Raw genomic sequence first — 27,168 nt, 5'->3', positions numbered from 1 at the left:
TCTTGGTTTCCTCATCTGCAGAAAAACCCCAACCTGTGGGTTTTATTTTTTAATTAAATAAAAATTATTTTTTATGTTTAATATCGGTGTGGTGCATGTGCACATGTATGTACCACGTACTGCTTTATCACTCTCTACCTTATTATCTTGAGACAGGGCCGGTCTCTCACTAAACCTGGAGCTGAACTGGCAGCCGGAAAGCCCCAGGAATCCTCCTGTTCATATTCCTACAGCACTAGGGCTGCAGGCTCCTCCAGGTATGTAGAGACTGGGGATTTGAACTCAGGTTTTGAAGGTTGCACGGCAGGCACTTTGACCCACTGATTACTTCTTTAGGTTAGAATGCAAAGTATTGGGTTTTCGTCATGGCATGGTGTCACTCTGGCTGGCTCTCATGTTGTCCCATCCCCCACTACCTTCCCACAGGCTCCCTCCACCTGATCCTCTTTCTTCCTTCAGTCTTCCTTTGTGTGTTCCCAGCACACCTTCTGTTGCTCCCCCCCCCCCCCCAGGCCCTTAAGGTCTTCTCTCGGGCTGCAGAGGTTCTCAGTGAGAACTGTGCTTACCAAGTCTGGAGTCCAGAGTCTGAACCCTGAACACACACGGTAAAAGAAAACTGGCTTCTGAAAAGATGTCTTCTGGCCTCCAGCACAAATACCATGGCACATGCCCCAGCCCACCCCATACACACAATAATTAAAAAAAAAAAAAAAAAGCCTTTCCTTCCCCTCTCACTATCCCCTCTCTGGTTCTATGATGTACAAACACACATATTTAAACTCACAAGCAGATTTTAGTTTCTTCACGTGAAAGAAAAGGTATGTCATTTCCTACATCTCTAAACCATAATTTTTTTTGTTTCTTTTGTATTTTAATTAAGGTCTTGGTTGACCTGAAACTCATAAAAATCCACCTGCCCCTGCTCCCTTAGCGGTGGAATTAAAGGTGTGCATGACCACCACATCTGGCTAAGATATAGGGGTTTCCTTTTTTCTTTAGCAGCTTCATTGAGATGTAATTCATATGTCAGCTAGTGTACTCATTTAAAGCAGAAACTCGGTGCTTTTAGCTTTCTGGATTTCTTTTGGGGAAAGCTCAACTATGTAGAATGCAGAACCTTCCATCACTCTTAGTTTAGTCGGAATCTTCATGGGTTTTGTTTGTTTGTTTTCAATTTTTGGTCTTTCGAGACAGGGTTTCTCTGTACCTTTGGAGCCTGTCCTAGAACTCATTCTCTAGACCAGGCTGGCCTCTAACTCACAGAGATTCGCCTGCCTCTGCCTCCCGAGTTCTGGGATTAAAGGTGTGCACCACCATCAATGCCCAGCCAATCTTCACATCTTTTAGGCTGGGTTTCTGTTTTGTCTAGTCTTGTTTTTGAGAGGAGGTCTTCTCTATTATGTGGGTTGGTCTTGAGCTACTTGGTTCAAGGGTCTTGCCTCAGCCTCAAGACTCTAGAGAATCACAGGTACACTCCCATCCAATTTGTAGGGTAGCTTTTTAAGAGGAAATGATGCGAGGGAAAAGACTACAGACCTCTCAAATGTCTTGAAAATAGACCTTATCAAGACAGATGAATGGGGGTCTAGAGGAGGAGTTGGTAGGAACCTGCTGGATAAGTTGATTCAAGGTATTGTCTCGCGTTGCCTCTTATAAGACTCTGATCGCTGTCACATATAAAGGAGCACCCGCAGTAAACAAGAAAAGTCAATACTGGACTCTCCCTGCCCTGCCACCTTACTTGTACAAAAGTATCTGCTTGGTCCTTCACAAACCCAAGTCAGATTTCTTCAGCTTAGGCTGCCAGGGTACCACCTCAGGTCAACTCTTGCCAAGCTAGTCATAAAAAGGGGGGGGGGACCCAAGTAGGTCTTTGCCAATTCTGTGGGGCACCCATCCTATCTTGCAACAAGCCATAAAGATACCTTCCATTGGACTGTGGGAGGGCTGACTGCAGGTTTCAGGGTTGAGCCAATGAACTATCAGCCAAATCTAGAGTGTATTGCGCCAGAGCCGTCTGTGGGAGCAGCCATAGGTGTGGGATCAGGTTCTGAGACAAGGGTGTGGGCTAGGTGGTGAAGGATGAGAGGCAGGAACAGGGAGTGTGGGTGGGGTCAGAGGTGGGCAAGCGTGGAGGAGGCGAAGAATGGGGCCCTGGCTGGGTTTGGACACAGTCCTCAGATCAATGGCAGTAGTTTGAAATCCTCTCCAGGCCATCGCCCCCTTTGAGAGTCTGATGCAAGCCGAGGAAAGAAAGCACACAGGCTCAAAGCAGCTACAATTTCTGCAGAATATTGAGGGCTTTCTAAAACTAAGAAAGCCCATCCAAGGGTTAGGATTATGACTTGCTGATGTGGACAAGTTAATAGGGAACTGGGGAGGGGGGATGAACAAATAAAACAACCTTAGAGCAACACTGAGAATGTACTAAATCAGACTGGTGGGCCTGACAGGTCTGAAACCAAAGGTCAAAGACCATTTATTCTCTAAGTGCTTTATTTTCTTTCAGATTTTGTTTCTGAAAGTGTTTGGATTTGTGCAAAGTTCCAAATGTGTGGGCTTTCTGCGTGTTTGTTTTTGGTGGGTTATTTATTTGTTTGTTTTTTGAGACAGAATTTTTCTGTAGCTTTGACACCTGCCCTGGAACTAATAGACCAGGCTGGCCTTGAACTCACAGAGATCCGCCTGCCTCTGCCCCCCAAGTGCTGGGATTAAAGGTGTGCACCACCACTGCCCAGCGGCATTTGTTGTTTTGTGAGGAAGTCTTACTATGAAACCTAGGTGGGCCTCAAACGCTTGATTCTCCTACTTTCCCACCTCCAGAGGGCTAGAATTACAAAGTCGGATGGTGGTGGCACTTGGGAGGCAGAGGCAGCTGGATCTCTGTGAGATCAAGGCCAGCCTTAACTACAAAGTGAGTCCCAGGTCAGTCAGAGCTACACAGAGAATTGAAAGATAGACATGTGCTGGCCTCAGCGAAGAAAAAGTGATAGTGTTTTGTAACGCTTTTAATCCTGGACTCAGGAGGCAGAGGCAGGCAGATCTCCAAGTTTGAGATTAGCCTGGTTTACAGAGGGAGTTCACAGAGAAACTGTCTCAAAAAACAAAACAAAACAAAAACACAAAAACAAAGGAAAACAAAAAATAGTATGGGAATGTAGTGTTTTAATAACTATCTGCACAACTCTGTGAAGGAGATGCTGGGTGTATACGCCAAAATCTGAAGCACAGAGATGTTGAATCATTGACTCGAATCCACATCCATTGTGAGCCACAGAGCTCAGCAGGACTTGAACCTGGGTATTTAGGTATATGAAGAGGAAGCATAGTCTCATCTAGAAAACTGGGGGGGGGGGGGGGTTTAGACTCAGAGCAGCCTGAGCTGTGTGAGGATATTCCTGTCAATTAAAGACGACCAGGGACCCCAGAAGACCCAAGAGAAGAGTGTTGGAAGCTTGGATGCCCACCTAGAAATGCCCAATCCCTCGCTTCCAGCTCTTCCTCCTCCCTAACAAAAACCGGATATTTACAGTCTGAAAGTATCTCCCACTAATTACCAGTTCAATGACAGGAAGAAAAGAGTAACTTTACAGGGAAACCACCTGGCCGACTCTAGTTTAACCAAGTGCCCAAGAGATGACTCAGTGGGCTCTCAGGGAGGAATTTGGGGGAAAACTGGGAAGGAAGGGAAAGTCTAGAACTAGACAGGTTCTGCACAGAAAGAATGGGAAGTTTTGGAGCTGATGGGGGTCTGTGGATGGCAGGAGGAGTGAGGGAGGGGGACAGTTCGAGTGGGGACAGCTGGTGTCAGGAAGGTCAGACCAGGGCCAATGCGGGAGGTCGTGGTGGCTGGACTGTGCGGCTGTGCTGAAAGGGGCTCCAGTCGAGGACTAAGGCTCCTAGGCGGTGGCCAGCAAGTGGACCAGCGGATGACCACAGTGCTTGGCGGGTGGCGCGGTTGCTGCGAGGGCGGGAGCCGGTGACGGTCCCCCAGCGCTGCAGGGGGCGCTGTGGGCCGGGTCGGGCCGGGGCTGGGCGGCGGCCGCTCCTGGCGAGCGCGGCCCCTTTTCCGGGTTTCCTCCGCCTCCTCCTCCTCCCTCTTCGCCGCCGTCGCCGCCGCTACCCCTCTCCCGGCCGGTGGCTGCCGCTGCCGCTGCCGCCGCCTCTAGGGGCCGCGAGCCGAGCGGAGGCCGCCGCGGAGCACGAGCCCCGCCGTCCCGCCGGCCGCCGCAGGCCCCGGGCCGGCTCGGCCGGCGACCCCCGTGTCCCCCGGCCCGAGCGTCCGTCCTCCCGCCCCCGCGGGCCCGGCCTGGCGCGGACGCCCGCCGCCGCCGCGCTCCTCCTTCTGCTCGGGCGGCCGACGGCCCGCAGCCTCCCGTGCCTGCCGCCCCACGCCCCGTGCCGCGCCGCCGCCCTCGGCGCCCCGCGGCGCCCCCCGGTCCCGCCCGCCATGCCCGGCCCGGCCGCGGGCAGTCGGGCCCGGGTCTACGCCGAGGTGAACAGCCTGAGGAGCCGCGAGTACTGGGACTACGAAGCCCACGTCCCGAGCTGGGGGTAAAGCCGTCGTCGGCCGCCCCCTCGCGCGAACCGCACCCGACCGGCCGCTCGGCCTCGGGGCTGGCAGGGAGGCCGCACGTGTCCCCGGCCTCCCCTGCCCGCCCGGCCCCCGGCTGAGCAGCCGGTGGGGAAAAACGTGGGGTCAGGGATGGGGGAGGTCCTTGCCCCTCACACTTTGGGGTTCCTGTGGGATGGGAAGTTCATGACTGTCCTCTTGAGCTGTTAAGATCTGGGTGGGAGGAACATTTTTTTAAGATGTGCAGATTCTCTAAAACAGGTAGTGGCTCACTGGAGGGTGTGAAATGGGAGGCAGGTGCAGTGGAACCGCGGGCAGGGGAACACCCCAGTACCCCTTGGGGTAGATGATTTGCTCGGTCACTTAACGTGAACCTTAAGGCCTAGTAGCTGCTCTTTCTCCCCAGGTTAGAACTAGTCAGTTGGGTTAGCTCTGCAGAGTGAAGGGAACCAAGCTTCTGGGTGACTTTCACTTAGGGAATGGGTAGATGCGGTACGTAGGGACACCTCCAAATGCTTGATGAATGGAAGTAACTGGACAGATGTATAGTGCACATAGGCTTGCCTAATCCCGAATCCTGGCATTTATGTGTGTCTCTTGCCTTTCACAGTAATCAAGATGATTACCAACTGGTTCGAAAACTTGGTCGGGGCAAATATAGTGAAGTATTTGAGGCCATTAACATCACCAACAATGAGAGGGTGGTTGTAAAAATTCTCAAGGTGAGTGTCCTATGAATGGCATATAACATTTCCCCCCACAGGGCAAGAGGACTAGAATGAGTAATTCAAACTCTCGTGTATCTCCTGGAGGATGACCCTGCAGCACCGCTACCAGTTTCCGCTAAACTTTTGAGGAAATGTGCCAGCTTGTCTGAACTCTTGAGTTTGCTAGGCCAGGGACATTTAAAGTGTAAACTGTGGGCTTCTCAAACAACTCGTGAGAGGGGCTGTATTTGATACAGAATTAATAGCTATTCATAAAAAGAAGAAAAAAAGATTTTATGTGGCGATTCTGCTGGTGCAGGGCTCCTTCATCATTGAACTTGTCATTCTCTGCTCTGAATTACTCCAGAAAGAAAGTTGTCCGAAGACTGGAGTCCTCTCCGAGATAAGTGTAAAGCCGAGAGTGCAGAGGATCCCCCAGTGGATATTCCTCTTTCATTCCGCAATAAAATTTCAGGTGGGCTGGATAGAGAAGCCAGGCAGTCAGAGATTTGGGACAAAAGAGTACATTCTAGCCACTGAAATAATAACTGGGACAAAGCTGTCTGGGTGGCAGGACTAGCCCTCTCGGGTGATAAGGATAGGGCTGTTATCATTCAAATGAAGACATGAACTTAATGAACGTGAGGAGTCAGACAAGTTTCTGCACAGGTGATTGAAGATGAAATGATGTTTTATAGGTTATACGGGAAGGTATCCTTAGGACCTGGTCGGTTCTTTATGTTGTCAGATCATTACTGCACAAGCATGTCACCTTAGAATCTGGGCAGTTCTTCATGTTAGATCACGTTTGTGTGTCACCAGTGAGAGACTGAGAACACTGGAGAGCAGTGTGCTTCACGTGAGCCTGGTTTTCACAGTGGCCTAAGTGGAGGTTCTGTGAGACAAAAAAGTGGGTTTGAAAAGCTTCTGCCTTGCTGTGGTCCCCATTTAATGGTAGTTGATCTTAGCACTCTGGATACCACCTTTCAGCAAACAGCTGCTGTCTTGCTCCTGATCAGCCTAGCCTACAGAGTGGTAAAGCAGCAGTTTTGCTGTAAAGATAGGTGATGGTGTCTCTGCTGCTGAAACACTGGCTGAGAATCAAGTGGCAGTGTTGAAGGTCGGGAGCGTGGCCCCACTAAATGTGATTGGTACACAGAAGGGCTGTAGTTATGGAGGGGGGCGTTAAGCAGAGAAGTGTTTCCTTCGAGGAACTTGCTGGAAACCATACAGTTCATTACATACATAAACATAAATGTTTTTAATAGAAGTTACTTCATACTCTTTTGGTTTTTTGAGACAGGGTTTCTCTGTAGCTTTGGAGCCTATTCTGGCACCAGCTCTATAGACCAGGCTGGCCTTGAACTCTTAAGAGATCTGCCTGCCTCTACCTCCCAAGCGCTGGGATTAAAGGCTGGCCAGACATTTTAATTTTAAGGACTAAGCAAAACAAATTGTAGTTAGGAATATCTAAATATACACATATTTAGTTGATTGACTTCCCAAATCTAAAACAATTTCAGGGAAATGTCTAAATGTGCAAAAGCATTTTTAGAGTAAGTGCAGTTTCGTGTGGTGTGTTTTAAAGGGAGCAGCGCTCAGGTATGTGTCTGAGTTCCAGTGTGTTTGTTAGGGAAGTGTTGTAGTATTGCCCTTCAGTTGTTCCTATGCAGAGTTTCAGAGATTAAGTTGCTTGAGAGTTTTTCCTCGGCACTAAAGAAGTTCCACGTATTTATTGTATGGAAACTGCTTCGAGTTATTTTTTTACAAATGGTAGACCTAGTCACAAAGAAATGTACCTGACATCACTGTTGAGATGACCCTTCACCAGAGTTCTTTCCTATTTCTTCATGCCTCTGACTGTTCATTTCAACATTGGATTATAGGATCTTAGCATTGAACAAAGTAAATTCCAGGGTTCGAGCATGAGATTTTGATGCCTTAGTTCATGAGGTGTTTGTTTTTTCTCAGAGGGCAGCCTGAACCACCTTTTACTTCTTTGTCAAAGTCCTATGGCATTTTTATGTAGGTTTTATTTATTTGAAGGGTAAAGTATAAAACTACTAATATTGTAGTTTTGTTGTTATAATGGATTTAAAGTATTTTTGAAAAAGAACAAGATCTTTACAAGATCTTTATTTCCAAATTCTGCGTACTAACTCAAATAAGTCATGACTAATACCTACTATTGTGATATTTGGATACAGTGCAGCTGCTCAGTTTGGGGTAGTCTAGGAAAGGCTTCCTTTTCTCACGTCTGCTGTATTTAATCTGCAGGCAGGAACTTAGGTGCACATGGTGACTGAGACACAAGGTGCATGCGCTCAGTGACATTATTTCAGTCTTTGTTATTTAGTCACAACGGTTGGATGCAGAGTGATCATGGAGGACTTTTATTTCATTTAATTGTTAGATCTCTAAATTTTTTTTTTTGGTTTTTCGAGACAGGGTTTCTCTGTGGTTTTGGAGCCTGTCCTGGAACTAGCTCTTGTAGACCAGGCTGGTCTCGAACTCAGAGATCCGCCTGCCTCTGCCTCCGAGTGCTGGGATTAAAGGCGTGCGCCACCACCGCCCGGCTAAATATTTTATTGATCAAGGTATATTGAGGCAGTTCAGGAGCTTTAACTATTGAAAAGCTGCTAGTGAAAGTTTTATAAGATTTTTTTAAATTAATTGTAGGAAAGTGAACTTGCGCAAGTCTAATGAATAGAGAAGTCATGTCTTCCCCCCACCCTACCTCTGAAACAAGATGGTGTTGTGTAACCTGAAACTAGCTCTGTAGACCAGGTTGGCCTCGAACTCAGAGATCCATATGCTTCTGCATCCTGAGTGCTGGGATTAAAGGATTATGCCACTACCGCCCCTTGAGAAGTAATGTCTTCTATTTTTCTTTTTTTTTTTCTCGGGGTGGGAGTGTCAGGAATTGTATTAAGGAGAAAGGGGGGAAATAATTTTTAAAAAGTTTATGCAACAAAGCAGAAAGCTGCTTCAGTGTCAAAAGTTTCATCTTGATCATAAGCAGTCAAGTCTTCAGTTCTTTTATGGCACTTAGAAAGGTGTACACAGAAGTGAAATAAAAACATTGATGTTCACTGCCTGTGTGTATGGATTGCAGTGCTTCCTGGGGTCCTTGAGAGCTTTCAGTTAAACTACTGTTTCCTGAGTAGATGTCAAGAGCAATACAATTTTTTTTTTTAAAATATTTATTTATTTATTATGTATACAATATTCTGTCTGTGTGTATGTCTGCAGGCCAGAAGAGGGCACCAGACCTCATTACAGATGGTTGTGAGCCACCATGTGGTTGCCGGGAATTGAACTCAGGACCTTTGGAAGAGCAGGCAATGCTCTTAACCACTGAGCCATCTCTCCAGCCCAGCAATACAATTTTTGAAAACATCCAGAGCACTTTGAACCAGTGCTGCGGTGGTTTAGAAATCCTCATATAAGGCTTCCTGGTCACAGCATTATTTTGTATTATAAACATCTTGGCTACCCATTACCCTCTTCAGTCAAAATTAATTCTGAACTAAGGCAATGGTGGTATTAAAATTTGTCTTAAACATGTTTAACACGTCTGTAGGGTTGTTTTGAAAATGTTGTATTGTTGGGACTGAGGTGGTTGCTCAGTTGTAGAGCACAAACCTAGCAAGCTAGAGGTCCTGGCCTCAGTTCTCACCACCCCTCCCCATTACTCCCCACTCCTCCCCCACAACAAAGCAAAATACAACTCTGTAGACCAGGGTGGCCTTAAACTCACAGAGATCTGCCTGCCTCTGCCTCCCTGAGTGTTGGGATTAAAGGCGTGCACCATCACTGTCTGGTAAAATTTTGTGTTCTTCAAAGGTGGCTTTAAAGGGGCTTGAGAGATGGCTCGGCGGTGAAGAGCCCTGACTGGTCTTCCAGAGGACCTGGAAGCATGGCAGCTCACAGCTGTCTGTAACTCTTGTTCCGGGGGAACTGATGCCCTCACACAGACACACCTGCAGGCAAAATACCAATGTACATAAAATAAAAAGTGAATTGAAAAAAAAGTAGCTTTATAGGAAGATTAGCCTTAGTTACAACTCTTTTTTTAAAAAATATTTATTTATTTATTATGTATACAATATTCTGTCTGTGTGTATGCCTGAAGGCCAGAAGAGGGCGCCAGACCTCTTTACAGATGGTTGTGAGCCACCATGTGGTTGCTGGGAATTGAACTCAGGACCTTTGGAAGAGCAGGCAATGCTCTTAACCACTGAGCCATCTCTCCAGTCCCTTAGTTACAACTCTTTATTAGTGATTTAGTGGTCAGCTGATGACCTTTGTTATATCCAAATAGTGGGGTCTTCATGTGATAAAATACTTCCTCCTTTGAGGTGGGTCTCATCCTTCAGTTAAGCGTATATGCCAGTCTTCCTAAAGCAGCTCTTTAGTGATGGTTTCTTTCCTTTTTTTTTTTTTTTTGACTTCTAGTTTTATCAAATGTCTCATGATATAAAGAGTAGTTTTTAAAAACTATATTAGAGTATTAGTAACATTAAAAATAAAGTATTAGAAATTATGTGTAAACTGGCCACAGTTTGTAATATTGACATTATAGGGACATAGGTGGAGAGTGTGATTAATGTGTGTTAAGCAGAATCACAGAATGTACTTGCTTAGAACCTATTAGAAGCAGCAACCAGAAAAGGAATGACTTTCTTAGGGTCACCCAGTTAGTGCAGACACTGTAAATAGGAATCTGTATGTCACTGAGGAAGTTGAGACATGTATGGAAGAGAAGAAAGGCAGTCGCTGGAAGTAAAAGGGAATTATTTCTGATGTTTGAGGTAACTCTTCTGAATAGAAAGGCTTAGAAGTCGGACTAGATGCAGACCCGGAGTTAAGTAGGTTCTGTGTTGGTGCCCACAGGCCGTGCTTACATGGACAGCCTTGCTGCTTGCTTTGCTTTCTTGCTTTGAAGCTTTAGCAGTGTTTTTGTCAGTGCTTTTGTTGTGTGTGGGTTTTTTTTTTAATCACACTTATTTATGTGTGGGGAGGCATACATGGGTCATATGTGAAACTCAAAGATGATTTGTGGGTGTTGATTCTCTCCTTCCACAATGTCTCCAGGATTGAACTCAGGTCTCTGGGTTTGACAGCTGATACTTCTCGCTGCTGCCTTAGAAAGTATTTTAGACCAGTGCTTCTCAACCTTCCTAATGCTGCAAACCTTTAAGTTCCTCATGTCGTGGTGGCCCCTTTATAACAGTTCTTCCCATTGTAGTGACCCCTTTAATACAGTTCTTCCCGTTGTAGTGACCCCTTTAATACAGTTCTTCCTGTTGTAATGGCCCCTTTAATACAGTTCTTCCTGTTGTAGGCCCCCTTTAATATAGTTCCTTATGCTGTGGTGACCCCCAACTGTAAAATTGTTTTGTTGCTACTTCATAACTAATTTTGCTACTGTTAAGAATTGCAATGTAAATGAATTGTAAATGTCTGGTATGCAACCCCAAAATGGTCATGACCCACAGGTTGAGAAACACTGTTTTAGACCTTTTTGACCCATACAGTTCCTTTAAGTCTCATAGCAATTACGTCCCAGATTTCGGGGTGCGTAGTTTAATTCCTTTCATACATTAGCGGTAATCTGAGTGTGCCCTGTATGGGAAAAGTCTGCAGTGATCGAGTGCCCCTCCTTCTGTATGGCTCAAGGCTCCATGTAGCATTTACCTAATTTCTGGATCTCACTTCATAATCTAAGTGGTAGACTTAGCTTTGTGAAAAATAGGGCAGAAGAGTTCTAGACTGCTCACTTATAACCTTTGACTCTGTTAAAGCAGAATTCCATGAAGCAAAGATAGAAGGGTGTGTAGGTGATAGTATTGTCATAGTTCATAGTGCCCAGGAAGTAGACTGCCTGACTTTAGATGTCAGGTCCAATACTTAGTTCTATGATATTGGATGGTTTTGATAAACTACAAGAAGAGAATTAATTCATCTCAGAAGATTAAATGTACCTAATAAGCTTGGTGCTGAAGAGTGATATGAAATAGTAATAGCAGTGTTACAGTTGGACTAATTGAACAATTTTAGACACAGAGTCAATAATCAGAGGGGTTGTAACATTAACTTGGTGAGATGAAAAGGTTCTGCTCTGTGTTTTGCCCTCCCCCTTTTCTGTATAACGCTTATAGCACTTATCATCGTAACCATTGTTAAGCATGCTGTTCATGGCATTAATGCATTTATAATGCTGTTAGGGCCATTACAACCATCTATCTGTGCAGCTCTTTTCATCTTGTAAAACTAAAACTATACCTTTAAATGATGGGTCCCCAGTCCTCTGTCTTCTCAGCTCCTAGCAACCACTGTTCATTGTTTGGACTACTCGGGTGTCTCATAAGTGAAATCATAAAGCTCTGTCTCGTGACCGGCTTATTTGACTTACCATGCTGCCTACAAATGCATTTATACATATAATACAGTTCACTTTTCACTAGGCATGTTGTTTCATGCCTGGAATCCCAGCAGTTGGGAAGCTGAGGTAGGGGGATTACCTTAAATTCAAGGCAAACCTAGGCTTCAGTATAAAACCCTGCTTCAAAGAAAATAAAAATAGAAAAAAAATTTCCTTATTTTTAGAAGGTAGACTTTGTCTATCCATACCTCCATGGCTGACACTAAGCTGCTTCCATGTGTTCACTGTTGTGACCAGAGCTACTTTGTTTTTTTGTTGTTGTTTTGTTTTGTTTTTCGAGACAGGGTTTCTCTGTAGCTTTGGAGCCTGTCATGGAACTGGCTCTTGTAGATCAGGCTGGTCTCGAACTCACAGAGATCCGCCTGCCTCTGCCTCCCAAGTGCTGGGATTAAAGGCATGCACCACCACACCACTGGTTACTTTGAACATGGGTGTGCAAATGCCTTTTTGAGCCTATGCCTTGCTGCTTTGGGGTGTATACTCAGAAGTGCAATTGGTATTTTATCTAAGTTGCCCAGGCTGATGTTGAACCAGTAATTTTTCTGCCTCAGATTCCTGGATGCTAGAATTGTATGCCCATTGCCACCATGCCTGATTAGTTTTCTTCTTTTGAGGAACTTTCCACAGTAGCTGGTTCATTTTATGATGCCAGCAACAGTATGTGAGAGTTCTTTGTCTACATCCTGATCTCCACGTTTTCTGTTTTGTTTTTCCTTTTTTTTTAAAAAGATTTATTTATTATGTATACAACTTTCTGCCTCCATTTATACCCACACACCAGAGGAGGGCACCAGATCTCTTTACAGATGGCCTGGAGCCACCATGTGGTTGCTGGGAATTGAACTCAGGACCTCTGGAAGAGCAGACAATGCTCTTAACCACTGAGCCATCTCTCCAGCCCCTTGTTTTTCCTTTTTTGAGACAAGGTCTCACTAGCTAGCCCAGGCTGCCCTTGAGCTTGTGATTTCCCATGCAACAGCCTCCCAAGTGCCAAGATTACAGGTATGTACCTCACATTGGCTTTTTCTCTTTTGTTTTGTTTTTTAATGATATCTCGTCATTGGGATGTTATACTGTGCCTGTAAACCTTATTTTTTCTTCTTTAGTTCTGAGACTAATTCCCCTTGAGTTAGTGGGCTTGGAATGACAATACTTGAAAGACTAGAGGCAGAGTTGTGAATAACATTGTTTAGCTAATTTTTTTATTTCGGTCAAATGCAATGGTCTGCAAAAATGTTTGAAATTAAGGAAATAAATGTCAGCCTAGCTAAGCCTTTTCCTCTCCTTCATCATTTTTCATTCCTGGCACCCATTGTTGATTGTAATTCTTCATTGCAAGTGTTGGATTAATGTCTTAGTTTGGCTGTCATTAGTTTGATAATGGGATAATGAAAGTTGGTGCTATATTACTGTCTTAAATATGTCAATCTAGTTGAACTTAGAAAGAAATTTAAAAGGGGCTTTGCCTGTGATACTTGCTGAAATGGACTGAGGTCTTGATTCTCACACCCTTGGTAAGCAAAAGTTGACGAGCTGAATTGCAATTAATAAATACTATATTGCAGATACTGTCATTGTCCTCAGCACTGGTTCTAAAGGAGTGAAGATCTGGGGTGAATAGGAAGGTGATAGGTTTTGTCAATTTTTCCTTTTCTGCAGTGTGTCACAAACTTCTATTTTATTATGGACTTTTTTAGATTTGGGTTAGTAGACAAGACATCCTTTACTCTAGGGCCACTTTGAACAAGGGCCTTCCATATGGCCAGCACTGCCCTTCACATGGGAAAACCTTCTGAACTGATATTTTAAATGTTAAACAAGTTTTTGTAGTTAAAACTTTTTAGTGTTATTCTTTCCTGTAAATCTTTCCTCAGCATATGTGGTAGTATATACCTGTGGTCCCAGTGCTCCAGGGTTGCGACAGAAGAGTGGCAAGGGTAACTTTTTTGCTACTTTATCTACTTTGAGTAAGAAAATATTCAATTTGGAAAACAGCTAAACCAATGCCATTTGAATCTTTGAAACAGATCCTATCAGAATTGGATGACTGAGTGTAAGCCTTAGTAGCATGCCCGAGGCAGTCTTTGCATGCTGTGTAGCTGGTGGCCAGTGGGAACATACTCTGTACAAGAGTCGGACCATCTGTTTTTCTAGAAAACTTGCAAGCTTTGAAAGGTGTCAGTGGTTGTCCCTGGAAAATGTTCTTTTCTTCATTTGTAGAATTAGAAAGTCTCCTTTGCTCTCCAAGCTCTTTAATAGTTAGCTTCTGGAATCTTCTTCCTCAGGCTCAGAGCAGTGTAGAGACCGATGGAACTGCTTGCTGCCTATGCTTAGTGCTTTGGAGGGGTGTGTCCCGGATTGTGGGTCACTTTCTTTTTTGAGTCTTGCTGCTGTCTGGCAGCATCTGAGGACTCCAGCTGCCATGGGCTCCACTGGACTATTTCAGCATTGCGCAGCTGTTCCCAGTCTGTAAGTTCCCTTTAGACATGATGAAAAGCAGCTAAGTGTTTCTGAGTTCCGAGAGCTGCACTCTGGTGTTTCTGGGAGCTGAGGAGCATGTGGTTGGAGAAAGCGGCAGTGGCATAAGAATAGCATGTTCACTGGCCGTCCCTGTGAGTGGGTGCTGTCAGGAGCAGAGGAGCTCTTGATTGTACAGGACTCTGGTTGCAGGTTTTTTAAACAGGAGTGTTATTACCTGAGTTTGGATATATAAAAGATAGTCTTTTAACATTATTTCAGAATTACAAAAGAGTTTTAAGAGTTATCATATAGCCTTAATTGCAGCATTGGGGACCAGAGGCAGGTAGGGCTCTGTGGCTTAGAAGTGTGCCTGGTGTACATAGTGAATTCCAGGACAGCCAGGACTACAAAGAGAGACCCTGTCTCCAAATTTATATATATTAAAACAAAACAAAAACTCCAAACTACTTTCACCCGATTCCTCAAATGCTAATGTTGGCTTTATACTTCACTCTTAATGCTGAACTGGTTGCTCCACACCGCTCATGATGTTGGCATTTTTTAAGACCTGGAGGCTACTTGTCATGTTTGTCTTCCCTGGCTGTTTTTAATTGGCTTGTATGATGCTTGATTTCCCCGAAACATTGAGGTCTGATTACAGAGACCAAGGAAGTAAGTAAGGTTCCTAGAGGAGTTGGGGAAGAGGCCCCCAACCATCTCTGACTGCGCATCCTGGCAGAGGGAGAAGTGTGGTGGCAGCTGGCTTGCAAGCACACAGTCACCTACTCTCCTTCCAGCCTTTCTCCGCCTGCTGTGTATGTGGTGTGCTTGTATCCTGGTGGACACCGGAGTACAATATTGGTGTCCTATCGCTCTCCACCTTACTTTGTTAAGACAGGCTCTCTTTGAACCTAGAACTCACTGTTTATTCTGCTGGACTAACCACCCAACAAGCTACAGTCAAACCTGACTTTTACATAGGTATTGGGGATCTAAACCTAGGTCCTCATGCTTGTACAGCTCTTGTCCGCTGAGCCATTTCTCTAGCCAGTCCATCTCCTGTGCTCTTGTTCAGGGTTATGTTTCAGTAAACAAGGGGTTATTGTCTCTGAGCTTTAAAACTTTACATATATATACTACGTGTTGGATTCTCACACACACCATGTGATGGTCAGAGGACAGATAGTGAGAGTGGGTCTTGCCGACCTTGTGGGTTCCAGGGATTGAATTCAGGTCATCAGGCTTGACAGCAAGCATTCTTACTCACTGAACCATCTCCAAACCCTCCCTGGCCAAGACTTTTTAGATCTTGTTTATCATTTCATAGATTTCTTTACTTGTTCTATGTACAGTGTTTTAACAATAAAGTAGTCTTTTTTCTTAGTACAATCTCTCCCTTGTAAAGCCCAGAGGTGAGGAGGGTGCTGCCAGGCAGTCCAATTGCCAAACTGGACTCTTGCTTCTGCTCCTGTTAGCTGTGACCTGTGTGAATAACTCCTGCCGCTAACCTTCCTGCTTAGACCCTTCGTGAGGGTGAATGGACTTAGGTCAGGGATTTAACGTGTGTCTGTCGCTGTCCTGAGTGACTGCAAATGATTGATTATGACACGCTTGCCTTTTCAGAACTGCTTTTACTTATTGACTTCAGATCCTATTTCAGTCAGGAAATGATACATATAATGGGAGTATTTCTATGACGACCTTTAATTTCCCATCTTGTAGGTTGGTGGCTTTACAGTTAGTCACTACTGATGAGATCAGTTTTCTCCTTTGCTGATCCAACAACTTTTTCTCTCTAGGAATGGGATCTGTTGGGAGAGGTACTGACTGAGCTGATTTGATTCTAAATATTAAGGAAGTGGGAGTGGCAACAGGAAATGGGAGCCAACAGCTTGGAAACAAGTTTGTAACTTGATGTCAGTGAACTGGCTCTTGCCCCTGAAGTTACATGTAACTTGTTGGAAGAGCAAGTGTCTGGCCATTTTGTTTCAGTTTTTCCATTTGTCCATGATCTGCAGCTGTTCAGAGCTATAACACATTTGGCAGTAATCCAGTAAGCATGCATTTATTTTTAAAATACTACATGGATATTCAAATTTACTAAATGCCCTAGATGTAATAAAGATCCTGCCACATAAACTATGAACTATAAATTGTTTAACCTAAAAGATTACAGTGGGTAAGCCTTCTTTTTCTCTAATAATTTAAGCATATTCTTTAACACAGCATAAGCATAGTACACAGCAAATAATCCTTGCTGTTGCCTTAACATTGTTGAAGTTATTTTAATATGTTAACTTAAAAAGAAGTCTCACTTCTGATTACTCTTGTGTATTTAAGCCAGTGAAGAAAAAGAAGATAAAACGAGAGGTTAAGATTCTGGAGAACCTTCGTGGTGGAACAAATATCATTAAGCTGATTGACACTGTAAAGGACCCTGTGGTAGGTGCCTGGTGGCTGGGGAGTGTTTTAGTGGATTGGGGTGGGGTGTTTAACACCCAGGGCCTTGTGTGGTACTGCATAACGGACTGATGACACTGGTATTCATTGGTAAATGGGCTTAAAAACCATACAACTGTCATGGCCCAGTGATGAGCTAGCTACCACCACTAAATGCAGTCTATGTACAGAGAAAAACCTTGCCTCAATTTGTTACCTGTTATTGCCTGTTTCTTTGATTTAGCTCCCTGAAGCATCTCATTGCCAGTTTACACTATCTTACCTCACTAGTAAGCCTGGTATTGGGGATGTCTTTGTTGATTCTAGTGTAGAAAACTAAACAGGTCCTAGACTACCAGTCCTTTGAGAGAGAAGCCTTGCTGTTTCATATCTTTAGTTCCGCATCCACCACAAGGAGCCTCATGGTGTGTATGTACAACTAGGAATATATGCATACTTTTACAACTAAAATGCTTAGTTTGGGACAGGATGGCTCACTAGGTACAGGCACTTGCTTCACAGGCCTGGTGACTAGCATTTGATCCCTAGAAACCACATTAGGGTAGATAGAACCTAATCCAGAGTTGACCTCTGACTTGTGTGTGCCGACATACACACATGCACATAACATATTCCCAATAATAAAAAATTAAGAAACATATAAAATAACTTTTGACCTATTTTCAGGGTTCTGTTTTAACCTTTGTTTCCTTACCCTAGGGTAAAGTGACAGTATTTGATTGACTAAGCTTCCATCCTTGCAGAACCCACTTTGGTGCCACTTGTATTGTGTTTCTGTTGTCTATCTGCTTTATGTGAAATTATTTCCCTGTTCTCTGTGGCAGTTTTACATCAGCTTATTAAGAACCAGGGCTTTGCTTCTGTATGCTGAGGACATCCTCATCATTTAATTGCTAGACTGAGTGACAGCTGTAGGCTAGGCACTGTGCCGAGTATTTAGCTGTATCACACCTTTCAATCCCCACAGTGATTCAGGGAGACATTATACTGTAAGAAAACAAAAGTCTACAAAGGCTAAGTAATTTGCCCTGCTGAACAGTAATATAGGATAAGAAAAGATTTTCCTTTTGGGCCCTGATCAAGACTGAGAAGGGGTGATTATATACTAAGTTACAATTGATTTCATAAATAATATATCCCATTCTGTTTAATTCAGATTAGCCCTGAACTACATAATGTTTGAGTTTAGAATTATTTGTCCACTTACATACATACATACACACTATATATATATATATATATATATATATATATATATATAGTCTTAGTGTTCGAGGTAAAAATGGGTATTGTCCATTTAAAGAACACAGAGAGAATGTGAATTGGGGGTATAGCTGAGTTGTTATGTGCCCGTTAGCCTGAATGAGCCCTAGTTTTGTTCCCTAGAAATGCATAAATTAGGCAAGGTAATGTTTGCCTATAATCCCAGCACACAGAAAATAGAATCAGGTTGATCAGAAGTTCAAGGTCATTCTCAACTACTAGGGAATTTAAGGCCAACCTGAGCTAGAGACCCCTGGTGGTGCAACCAGACTTCAGAAGCTGTGCTAGGGACTTGCATATGGTAGACAAATTGTATATGTGTCCCCTCTTTTTATCTCCCCCCCTCGCCTCTTCATCTCACCTCTGTTAGCTAAACTTACTGATATCTGACTTAATGTTTGTAATTTCTGTGATACCTGAGTTAAGCAAAAAAAAAAAAAAAAGCAGGGCTTGGGAGCTGTCTCAGTGGTTAAGAGTACATGTTATTTTCCAGACAGCCCGAGTTTTATTCCCATCACCCATGTCAAGAGACTAAGAACCACCTGTAATTCCAGTTTCAGAGGGATCAGACACTTGGCCTCTGAATGACTGCACTCACATGCACAGAGCAGACATACATATTTGCCTAATACATCTGTTTTTGAGTAGTGTAGGTGGAAGTAGAAAGGGAATCTTAGCCCCTGAATTTGAGAGGGTCAGGCTTACTTAAATCTGTAGAAAGGTCAAATTCTTGAGGACAGTGTTAGACACATTTGTTTTTGGTGCTGCTTGGACTCTATTGCCCAGGTAAAGATGAGTGTGTGTGCGTGCACATGTGCGCATATGTGCACGAGTTCTTGCACACATTCTCACTGTGGCCCACTTCGTAAGAACCTATGATTTGTCCTTGAGCTAAAGTTTTAGCAGTAAAGATTTTTGAGGTGAATTTTTATTTCTATCACCCTTAAAACCCATGCTTTTCTCCCAATTCTGAAACATCATTTCTACTTATTAGTGTGATTTTATTTCTCCTGAGTTAACCTGACATTTGAAGCTCTAGATTTTAAAAGGAAGTTACTTAACTAAACATTTACTACCTGGAGCGCATGTATTTGGAGGCCAGAGTCTTCTCAGTTTGGCTGCTCATCAAGCTTCTGGAATCTTCTTGTCTCCATCTCTTGGGGATTATAATAGCCAGCTTTGACATGGATGCTGAGGATTTGGACTCAGGGCCTCTTTGCCTTCACAGCAAGTGCTCTTACCCACTGAGAAGTCTCTCTAACTATAGTGCTTTTAAAAGTTGGATTATTAAGAAAAAAAAAAAAAAAGAAAGAAAAGAAAAAGTTGGATTATAGACATTCACCTCTGAACCCAGCCCAGGTGATCTTTTAGGAGCCTACAAAGATTTAATAGAGTATGAAAACTGTGTCAGATGCAACTTGTTTGCTAAACCAAGATCAAAGTGTGCAATACCTGATGCAGATGGCAACTTGGCATATTGTTGGCTGTAAGTCTTAATAAAATCACTAATGGGTTTCTCAGGGCTGCTGCTGGGTCATTCTGGGAATATCTTGCTCTTTAAAACTTTACATAGAGGGCTGGAGAGATGGCTCAGTGGTTAAGAGCACGGTCTGCTCTTCCAGAGGTCCTGAGTTCAATTCCCAGCAACCACATGGTGGCTCCAAACCATCTGTAAAGAGATCTGGCGCCCTCCTCTGGTGTGTGGGTATAAATGGAGGCAGAAAGTTGTATACATAATAAATAAATCTTTAAAAAAAAAAAAAAACTTTACATAGACACAGATGTAAACAGTACATATTGAGCTTCCTGTGCATGACTGAGCAGTGTTAACCTTCGTTTCATGCCAGCTATAACCCTGCCTCTCCTACCTCCCACTTTCCCCAGTTACTTTGCAGCAACCCAGACATCATAAATACTTGAAAATCAAACAACAAAACAACAAACAGGTTTTTAGGGAGAAATTGCTCAGCACTGATGAGGGTGCATGCTGCTCAGCCGGAGGGGCCTGAGTTCAGATTCCAGACTCATTTCAGATCCTCACGACCTCCTAGTACTCCAGCTCCAGGGTGTCTGATACCCTCTTCTGGTCTCTTTAGTGATGGATGCACACAAGCACAAAAATAAATAACAAATCTAAAAAAACACAGGCAGTCCCTAATGAGAGAATCCTTTTTGTCTGTGAGGTTTGAGGGTGGGCCAATACAAACTGCATTTATTACTGTCTGAGTATCTAAAAAGAATCACTGTTCTCTCTTTCAGTCAAAGACACCAGCTTTGGTATTTGAATATATCAATAATACAGATTTTAAGGTGTGTATGCTTCTTTTTGGCATGGGGTTCACAGGGGTTGGAGGTGGTAGGGTGGGTACTGCTTGAACTTCAAAGCAGTCAGGGATGATGTTGGTGAATCAGATGGCAGCTTGGATCCCAAATATTGCAAATCTTTGGGGTTCTTGAATTTGGAGGAGTCATTGCCTTTTGACTTGCTTTCTCAAGGAGTTAGCTGCACTATCGAATCCTCTCAGCTGTAATAAGAGATGTAATGCCTCATCTATTACACATCTGTTTTATACAGCACAGTTTTAGTGTACATTAACTTTGATTTTCATGAGATCTACCCTTGCTGGTAGGGAAAGATAATGGATACAGAGCTTAAGTGGAAGGAATCCTTAGATTGAAGCTGCTAAACATGTGTTCATACACACTGTGTCCAAAGCAGTTGATACAAAAACCTACTTCAGTCGCTGTTGTCAAAGAACCCTGTTCTGGGGTATTTACACTTGGTATGGTTTTTAGTGACAGGTTTTCTTTGTGTAGCCCTGGCTGTCCTGGAACTCACTCTGTAAACCAGGCTGGCCTTAAACTCATGCTGCCTCTGCCTCCCAAGTGCTGGGATTAAAGGAATGCACCACCACTGCCTAGCTATATACTGAAGTTTTTAAAGATAGGTTTGATTTAACTCAGGTTGGCCTCAGACTTTATCCTTCTACCTCAGGCTCCTGAGTACTGAGATTACAACTGTCTTCCAGTGTTTCCAGCTGAAATATTCTTTTATTTTTTATTTTTTTAATATTTATTTATTTATTATGTATACAATATTCTGTCTGTGTGTATGTCTGCAGGCCAGAAGAGGGCACCAGATCTCATTACAGATGGTTGTGAGCAACCATGTGGTTGCTGGGAATTGAACTCAGGACCTTTGGAAGAGCAGGCAATGCTCTTAATCACTGAATCATCTCTCCAGCCCTAAAATATTCTTTTAAATGTTTTAAACACTGAGTTTTGAACCATCCTAGCCCAGGTTTGCCTGGAATTTATTATAGCCTTTCTGTCTTAATCTGCTGAGTACTAAAATAAGCAGCCATGTGCAGCTTTAACTTGGTTCATGGATTGGTTTAATTGTAATAAAAAAACATGAACCTACTAATGAGGTTTCTGGTGTTAAGATATGCAAAGAGAAAACCTTTTTTAGAACATAGTTTGATATGAAAAAAAAAATAGTGATGTTGATTTCCAGGGGTATGAGAAGACTTGAGGGTGGTTACAGCTCTGGCAAGGAGTCAGACACTTGTGAGTTTGTTGAGCTAGAAGCTAGAAATAAAACCATCTTGTCAAGTTGCAGGTTTCCAGTATCCCTGCTGCAGGCGAAATGAAATAACCGTATTTGCACGTATAATTTTCTTAGGTGCTATCTCTAAGGGTATCTAATGAAAAGTAAGGAGAGAAGATGCATCTACTTAAAATGAGTAGTAAGTTTTAAATATACCTAATGCAGCCTTTCTTGTACGTAACAAATACTTTATTATAACTCCCTTACAAGTAAAATCAGTGTGGCTTTAGCATTTTGTGTTTCTCAGAGGGTGGTGTCTGCCAGGTGTTGTATCAGTGTTCTTTGGGAGTTGACAGGAAATCTAACATCATAGGGAACCTGTTTCTCTGGGATCTGAATCCTTAAAGGAGGTGTTCTGAAGACATGATGCTCTAATGGATGCTTTTAAAGGAATTGTGGAGCTCAGTGGTTTTGAGACTTGGATATCTGAGAACATCTTTTATCCCCACTTATGTCTTCACCGGGATATAATTCTACATTGAGACTCATGATTTTCTCAGTTTTGAAACGTTTGTTCCAGTGGTAGCACTAGAGCCCCTCCTGTTTGATCTTACAGATTTTTCTTTTCTTTTTCTGGACGTGTTGAGGAATTTCTCTCCATTCTCAGTCTTCTGAATGTTCAGACATGTGCCTTCCTGTGGGCTTCTTTCATCCTTTGTTGTGCATCTTGCTGGGCCTTTTCCATCTGAAAGCCTTCCATAGTGTCAGTGTTCTTTGATTTCTCACCCCTCTCTTGTTCTTGCTGTCTAGAATATAATTCAAATGTTAGGCTTTGTATTTTAGAAGTCCGTTTCAGTCTCTGAATTTTTAAAAATAGTGTCCTGTTCTCTTATGCTTTATGTAATATCTGTTTTCTCATAGAGAGATTGCATTTTCTCCCATGCCTTTCATCTTTTTCTCCACAGTTTTGTTGTTTGGCTCTGTTAAGTTGCCGCTCCTGTTCTGGAGTGGTGCTCTGAAGGGCATCGTTCTCTTGAGAGTCTCCAGTAGAGTGTTGTTGGTACGTTACCTCACAGCTGCCCTGTTTGCAGCCTGCTGTTTGCTCTCTTTCAGAGATAGTGGCTCTGTTCATTTCTGGGCCTTTCTGTTCTTCTTAGTTTGAAGCTCTGTGCTTATGGGTACCTCACTGTTGGCCAGATTTCGAGCTTTTTAGTTTGTTAAGTCCATGAACACGTTTTCTGGCTTCAAACTGTTGTCCCTCTCACTGTAGTTCTGGAGTTCATCCCTCCCAGGCCTGTGACTGCTTTACCTTAATAGGACCTTCAGGTGAAGCAGAGGGGTGAGAGTCCCTTTGAATGCTGAGCCATGCTATTTGGTCATCCTAAAACAACACTAAATATCAGGTAGCATGTGTGTTTTGGTAGGATGAATGATGGCGCTTAGATATGGCAGGTCACAAATGGGCACTCTGTTAGTGTTTATTCTGTGCCTAAATGGGAAGGTTCGGTTTTCCTTTTCATCTTTTTCTCTTTTAGTGTGAAATGCATTAATAGCTGACTTTAAAGTACTATCCGAAGAGTGTTTGTTCTCATTGAATGTCAGGGTGACGTGGCTTATGTTGTGGCTTGGTGATGGGTGTTCACCTAGCACTGATGTCCCTCGCATGCACAGGGCCTTAGGTTCCATCACTATCACTACACAGCAAAACAAAAGCAGCAATGCAGCGGACACACTTGGTTGGTTTGGGGCCTTTTTTTGGGGGGGGGGGAATCAGTTGACAGTTTTAATCTGTAAATTTTCTTTCATTATGCAGACATCTTACTTTGGTATCTAGGTTATATTATGTTTGTAAAATGAGTTTAGGAGCCGGGTGGTGGTGGTGCACTCAGCACTCAGGAGGGAGAGGCAGGAGGATCTCTGTGAGTTTGAGGCCAGCCTGGTCTACAAGAGCTAGTTCCAGGACAGGCTCCAAAGCCACAGAGAAACCCTGTCGGGGGGGGGGGGGGGGGGGGGGGGGGGGGGGGGGTTTAGGCAGCTTTTCTTCATTGTAGTCTCTGAAAGTGTATATACAGTGTGTAAATCTAGGCAGCTGTCTTCCTGCCTAACTTCTTATTTGTTAGTGTTAGGTGATAGGTTTTGAGTTAGAAATGCAGATTTTAAACTAGCAGGTTAAGGGGTTTCCTCCCAGACTTTCTGCACAATGTCCACCTATCAGCCTGTTGATTGGCCACTCAATGTTTTTGATGCCCTTGCTGTTGTTAAATCTGTCTTTCCCTCTCATTGCTAGGTTCTTTTTTTTTTCCTCTTAAGTCGTCTTAGAGTTAGTTGGACATTACCATACTTGGTTCTTGAATGTGCTGTTAATAGAATCTGAGTGTGTTTCTGTGTTCCTCACAGTATCCAAGAAGTTTAGGTAGTTATACTGTAATCCATCTACTATCATGGCCTTTTTTAGAACTTTCTCAGTTACTGTTGTCCCCATAATGTCTTTAGAGCTGTATGTGTGTGAGTATATGGTTCAAGATCAACTGGGCTTTTCAGAAATTCTTATATTATTGACTCTTAATTTATTTGTATTTGTATCCAGAAAACATGTTCTATCCAGGTTTTGCATCCCTAGTCTACAAGTCTTATCACCCCACAAAGTAGAGAAGGGGAAGCTTTTTTCATGACCAGAACTATTTAAAATATTGAATGAACTGAATGTGGTGGTACATGCCTTTAATGTCAGCACTTGGGAGGTAGAGACAAGTAGATCTCTGAGTTTGAGGCCATCTAGGGATACATAATAAGACACTGTCTCCAAAAAGAAAAAAAAGGTTTGAACTTACCTTTGTTCTGTGTATATGAATATATGAAACACAAATGGATTTTGGATTTTGTTCAGATGTGGCTGGGGTATCTAATCCTATCCTTCAGAAGGCAGAAACCAAAAGGATTGGGAATTTGAGGTCAACATGATACCCTATTTCAAAAAATAAAATACCCCCAAAACAAACCATAAATGAATTAATTGGTCTCATCACCAAAATACTTAATTATTTTTATGCAAATATTCTAAGAAGTAAAAAATAACCAACATTAGAAACAGGGTGGTGGTTGTGCATGCTTCTAATCCCAGCACTCAGGAGGCAGAAGCAGGGAGATCTCTGAGTTCAAGGCATGTTTGATCTACAGAGCAAGTTCCACGACAGACAGGGATACATAAAGAAATCCTGTCTTGAAAAACAAACAACTTTTGGTCACAAGCACCACAGATACCTAGCCTGTACAGTGCTGACTATTTGGAGCCTGTTGATGTTTGCTTTGTGATTCTAATGTGGGTCATGTTTTAAACCCTGATGGTTCCTTACTAATTTTTCGCTAGTGTTACATTTCATGATAGAGGTACTAGTTTGGTGTTTCCCTTTAAAAAACCATCAGATTTCTGTATGTCAAAGTTAAACAGTAAAAGAAACATAGTGTCCCTTAAAAAGACAAACTTTAAAGGGCGGGGGAGGGGGGGCTGTCCCTAAGAGTTAGAGTAATTACTTAACAGCACACTTCTCAACTTGAAAGTGTCCAGTGAGAGTCGGGTGTGGTGGCACACACTTGTATACAATCCCAGTGCTTGGGAGACTGAGATAGGAGAATTCTAAATTCAAGGCCAACCTGAACTAATAGTGAGTTCCAGGTCAGCTTGAGCGCCATAGGAAGACCATGTCTTAGAACAAGTCTAAAGGAAAAGGTATCAGTTGAGATGCCAGTTATCTGTGCATTAAGAATGTTATAAATTAAAATTTGTTCTAGTTCCGTAAATTTCCAAACAACACTGTTTTGTTTTTTCGGTTTTGAAGGTTACTTGTTAGCAGTATCTAAATTGGTGGCTACAACATGAAATAATGCTTATCTTTGGCTTTATATATCCCCTCCTTTTTGATCTTCCTCCATTTGAACCCTGAGATTTCTTGGTGTATGTTGAAATAGGAGCGGTGGGGCTGCGTCCCTAGCACCCCAACTGCCTGCTAGCTTATGCCCGAAATAACAACACACAAACTGTATTAATTTAAACACCGCTTGGCCCATTTCTATCTATCCTCTTCTCGGCTAACTCTCACACCTGGACTAGCCCATTTCTAGTAATGTGTGTAAGCACCCCAAGGTGCGCTTACGGGGAAGATTCTAACCTACGTCCATCCTGGGTCTGAGCTGCATGGGAGAGCAGAGCCTGGCCTCTCTGTCTGAGGCATCTGGCTCTGAGAGGAGCTGCATTTCTTGTGACCTCACTTCCTCTTCCTCCCAGCATTCTCTTCTGTTTACTCCACCCACCTATGTTCTAACCAATAAAATGGGCCAAGCCAGTTTCTTTATTAGCCAATGACCTTCCTCCATCAGGTGTATACTGAGCTGTGTATACTCGCTCTGCGTTCTCATACTTCTTATATCTGTGCTCTTGAGTACTGGATCAGAGTCCATAGAAAATGAAGTCCTCTTGAATTGTAGCCATTAGGCAAGAACACAGTATGACTGACTGTGACAGTTCCCCAGAGTCTTTGAAGTTACGCATTCATGCATGCAGTAGGAGTAAGTGAGGCCCGCTGTGGTGATTCCTTGGATGTTTGTACTTGTGCATAGGAGACATCAAGCCTGGTTATCAAGTTGCATTGTCTGCTATTCTCCTCTTCACATGTTGCAGGGTTTATTTTAAAAGTCAAAGACATATTCAACCAGGCTCATTAGATTACTCCTGTAGTAGAACTGATTTTTAGGGAATCACCAGTGTGTTTGAGGCTTTGCAACTGACCTGAATAGGTAAGTCGTTTCTTCCTTACTACCTTTATAAACTTTATTTGTGAGTGAGTATAAATCAGACTTGTAGAAATTAGTTCTTTTTTGTACCATGTGGGTCCTAGGGATGTAACTCAGGTTGTTGGGTGTGGTAGCAAGTGCCTCTACTTGTGAGACCATAATCTTCTGGGGAAACAACTTGGTTTGTTTTTGGTAAGTCTCTTATGCAAATGTGAGCAAAGCGTTTTCCTGCCAACAGTCTGCAGTTGCTTAGTTAATAATATTCTCTGCATACCTGGAAGGAAAATGTGCTTCTTAGGAAGTTTCCCTTTGTAATTTCACATGAACTCTGCTAGTTCTTGAAAGCTAGGTCTGTTTCAGTCACTAACTGGTAAGCATTATAAGAGCGAGTGGAGGAGCTAGACATGCTGTCCTGCTGTGAGGGCTTGACTTAAGAGTTTGGTGGAGACAGTGGGTGTAGGATACAGCTTTGCAGTGCATTCATGACACTTGGGAAGGTGGGAAGACTTCAGAGATCCTGAATCACCACAGTAGTGACCATCAGCTGGCAGCAGCTGCTTTCCTTATATATACATAGCTAGTTATTCGGGCAACACTGGCATAGGACTCTAGGCAGGTAGCAGGTTCGCGGTTACTACAGTGAGGATTTACCTTCAGAACTCAGCTCCCTACCAGTACCTGGTGCTAATTCTAGGGACCCTGAGAGTCTCACTATGCTGTGAACAAACACCCTAGAGCAGTGGTTCTCAACCTCTGTAGGGTCCCATATCAGGTATTTACATTACCAATCATGGTAACAGTAGCAAAATTAAATTATGAAGTAGTAAAGAAATAATTTTATGATTGGGAGTCACCGCAACATGAAACAAATGTATATGAAAGGATTTTAGCATTAGGATGGTTGAGAATCACTGCCCTA

The 27,168-nt window shown here is 43.2% G+C and overlaps 1 protein-coding gene across 4 annotated transcripts in view; it reads left to right on the top strand.

Moving 5' to 3' along the window:
• Positions 1–4,087: 4,087 nt before the first annotated feature.
• Positions 4,088–27,168, top strand: part of Csnk2a2 (casein kinase 2 alpha 2) — a 40,395-nt gene continuing 17,314 nt past the window's right edge. The window contains exons 1-4 of one of the 4 annotated variants that reach the window (XM_050144007.1): positions 4,088–4,554; positions 5,184–5,295; positions 16,529–16,630; positions 20,171–20,221. In XM_050144007.1, the coding sequence (XP_049999964.1) occupies positions 4,451–4,554; positions 5,184–5,295; positions 16,529–16,630; positions 20,171–20,221 (369 nt within the window). In that variant the 5' untranslated portion in view covers positions 4,088–4,450. The remainder of the gene's footprint in view (positions 4,555–5,183; positions 5,296–16,528; positions 16,631–20,170; positions 20,222–27,168) is intronic. The other 3 variants (XM_050144006.1, XM_050144008.1, XM_050144009.1) reach the window with 3 other exon arrangements.

The sequence above is a fragment of the Alexandromys fortis genome, unplaced genomic scaffold (genome assembly GCF_014885135.2).
Source record: "Alexandromys fortis isolate MF-2015 unplaced genomic scaffold, M_Fortis_MF-2015_v1.1 scaffold_1, whole genome shotgun sequence".
In the NCBI taxonomy this organism is placed as follows: domain Eukaryota; kingdom Metazoa; phylum Chordata; class Mammalia; order Rodentia; family Cricetidae; genus Alexandromys; species Alexandromys fortis.
Note: the sequence above shows the minus strand (reverse complement) of the source record. Positions and strands in the feature narration are given on the sequence as shown.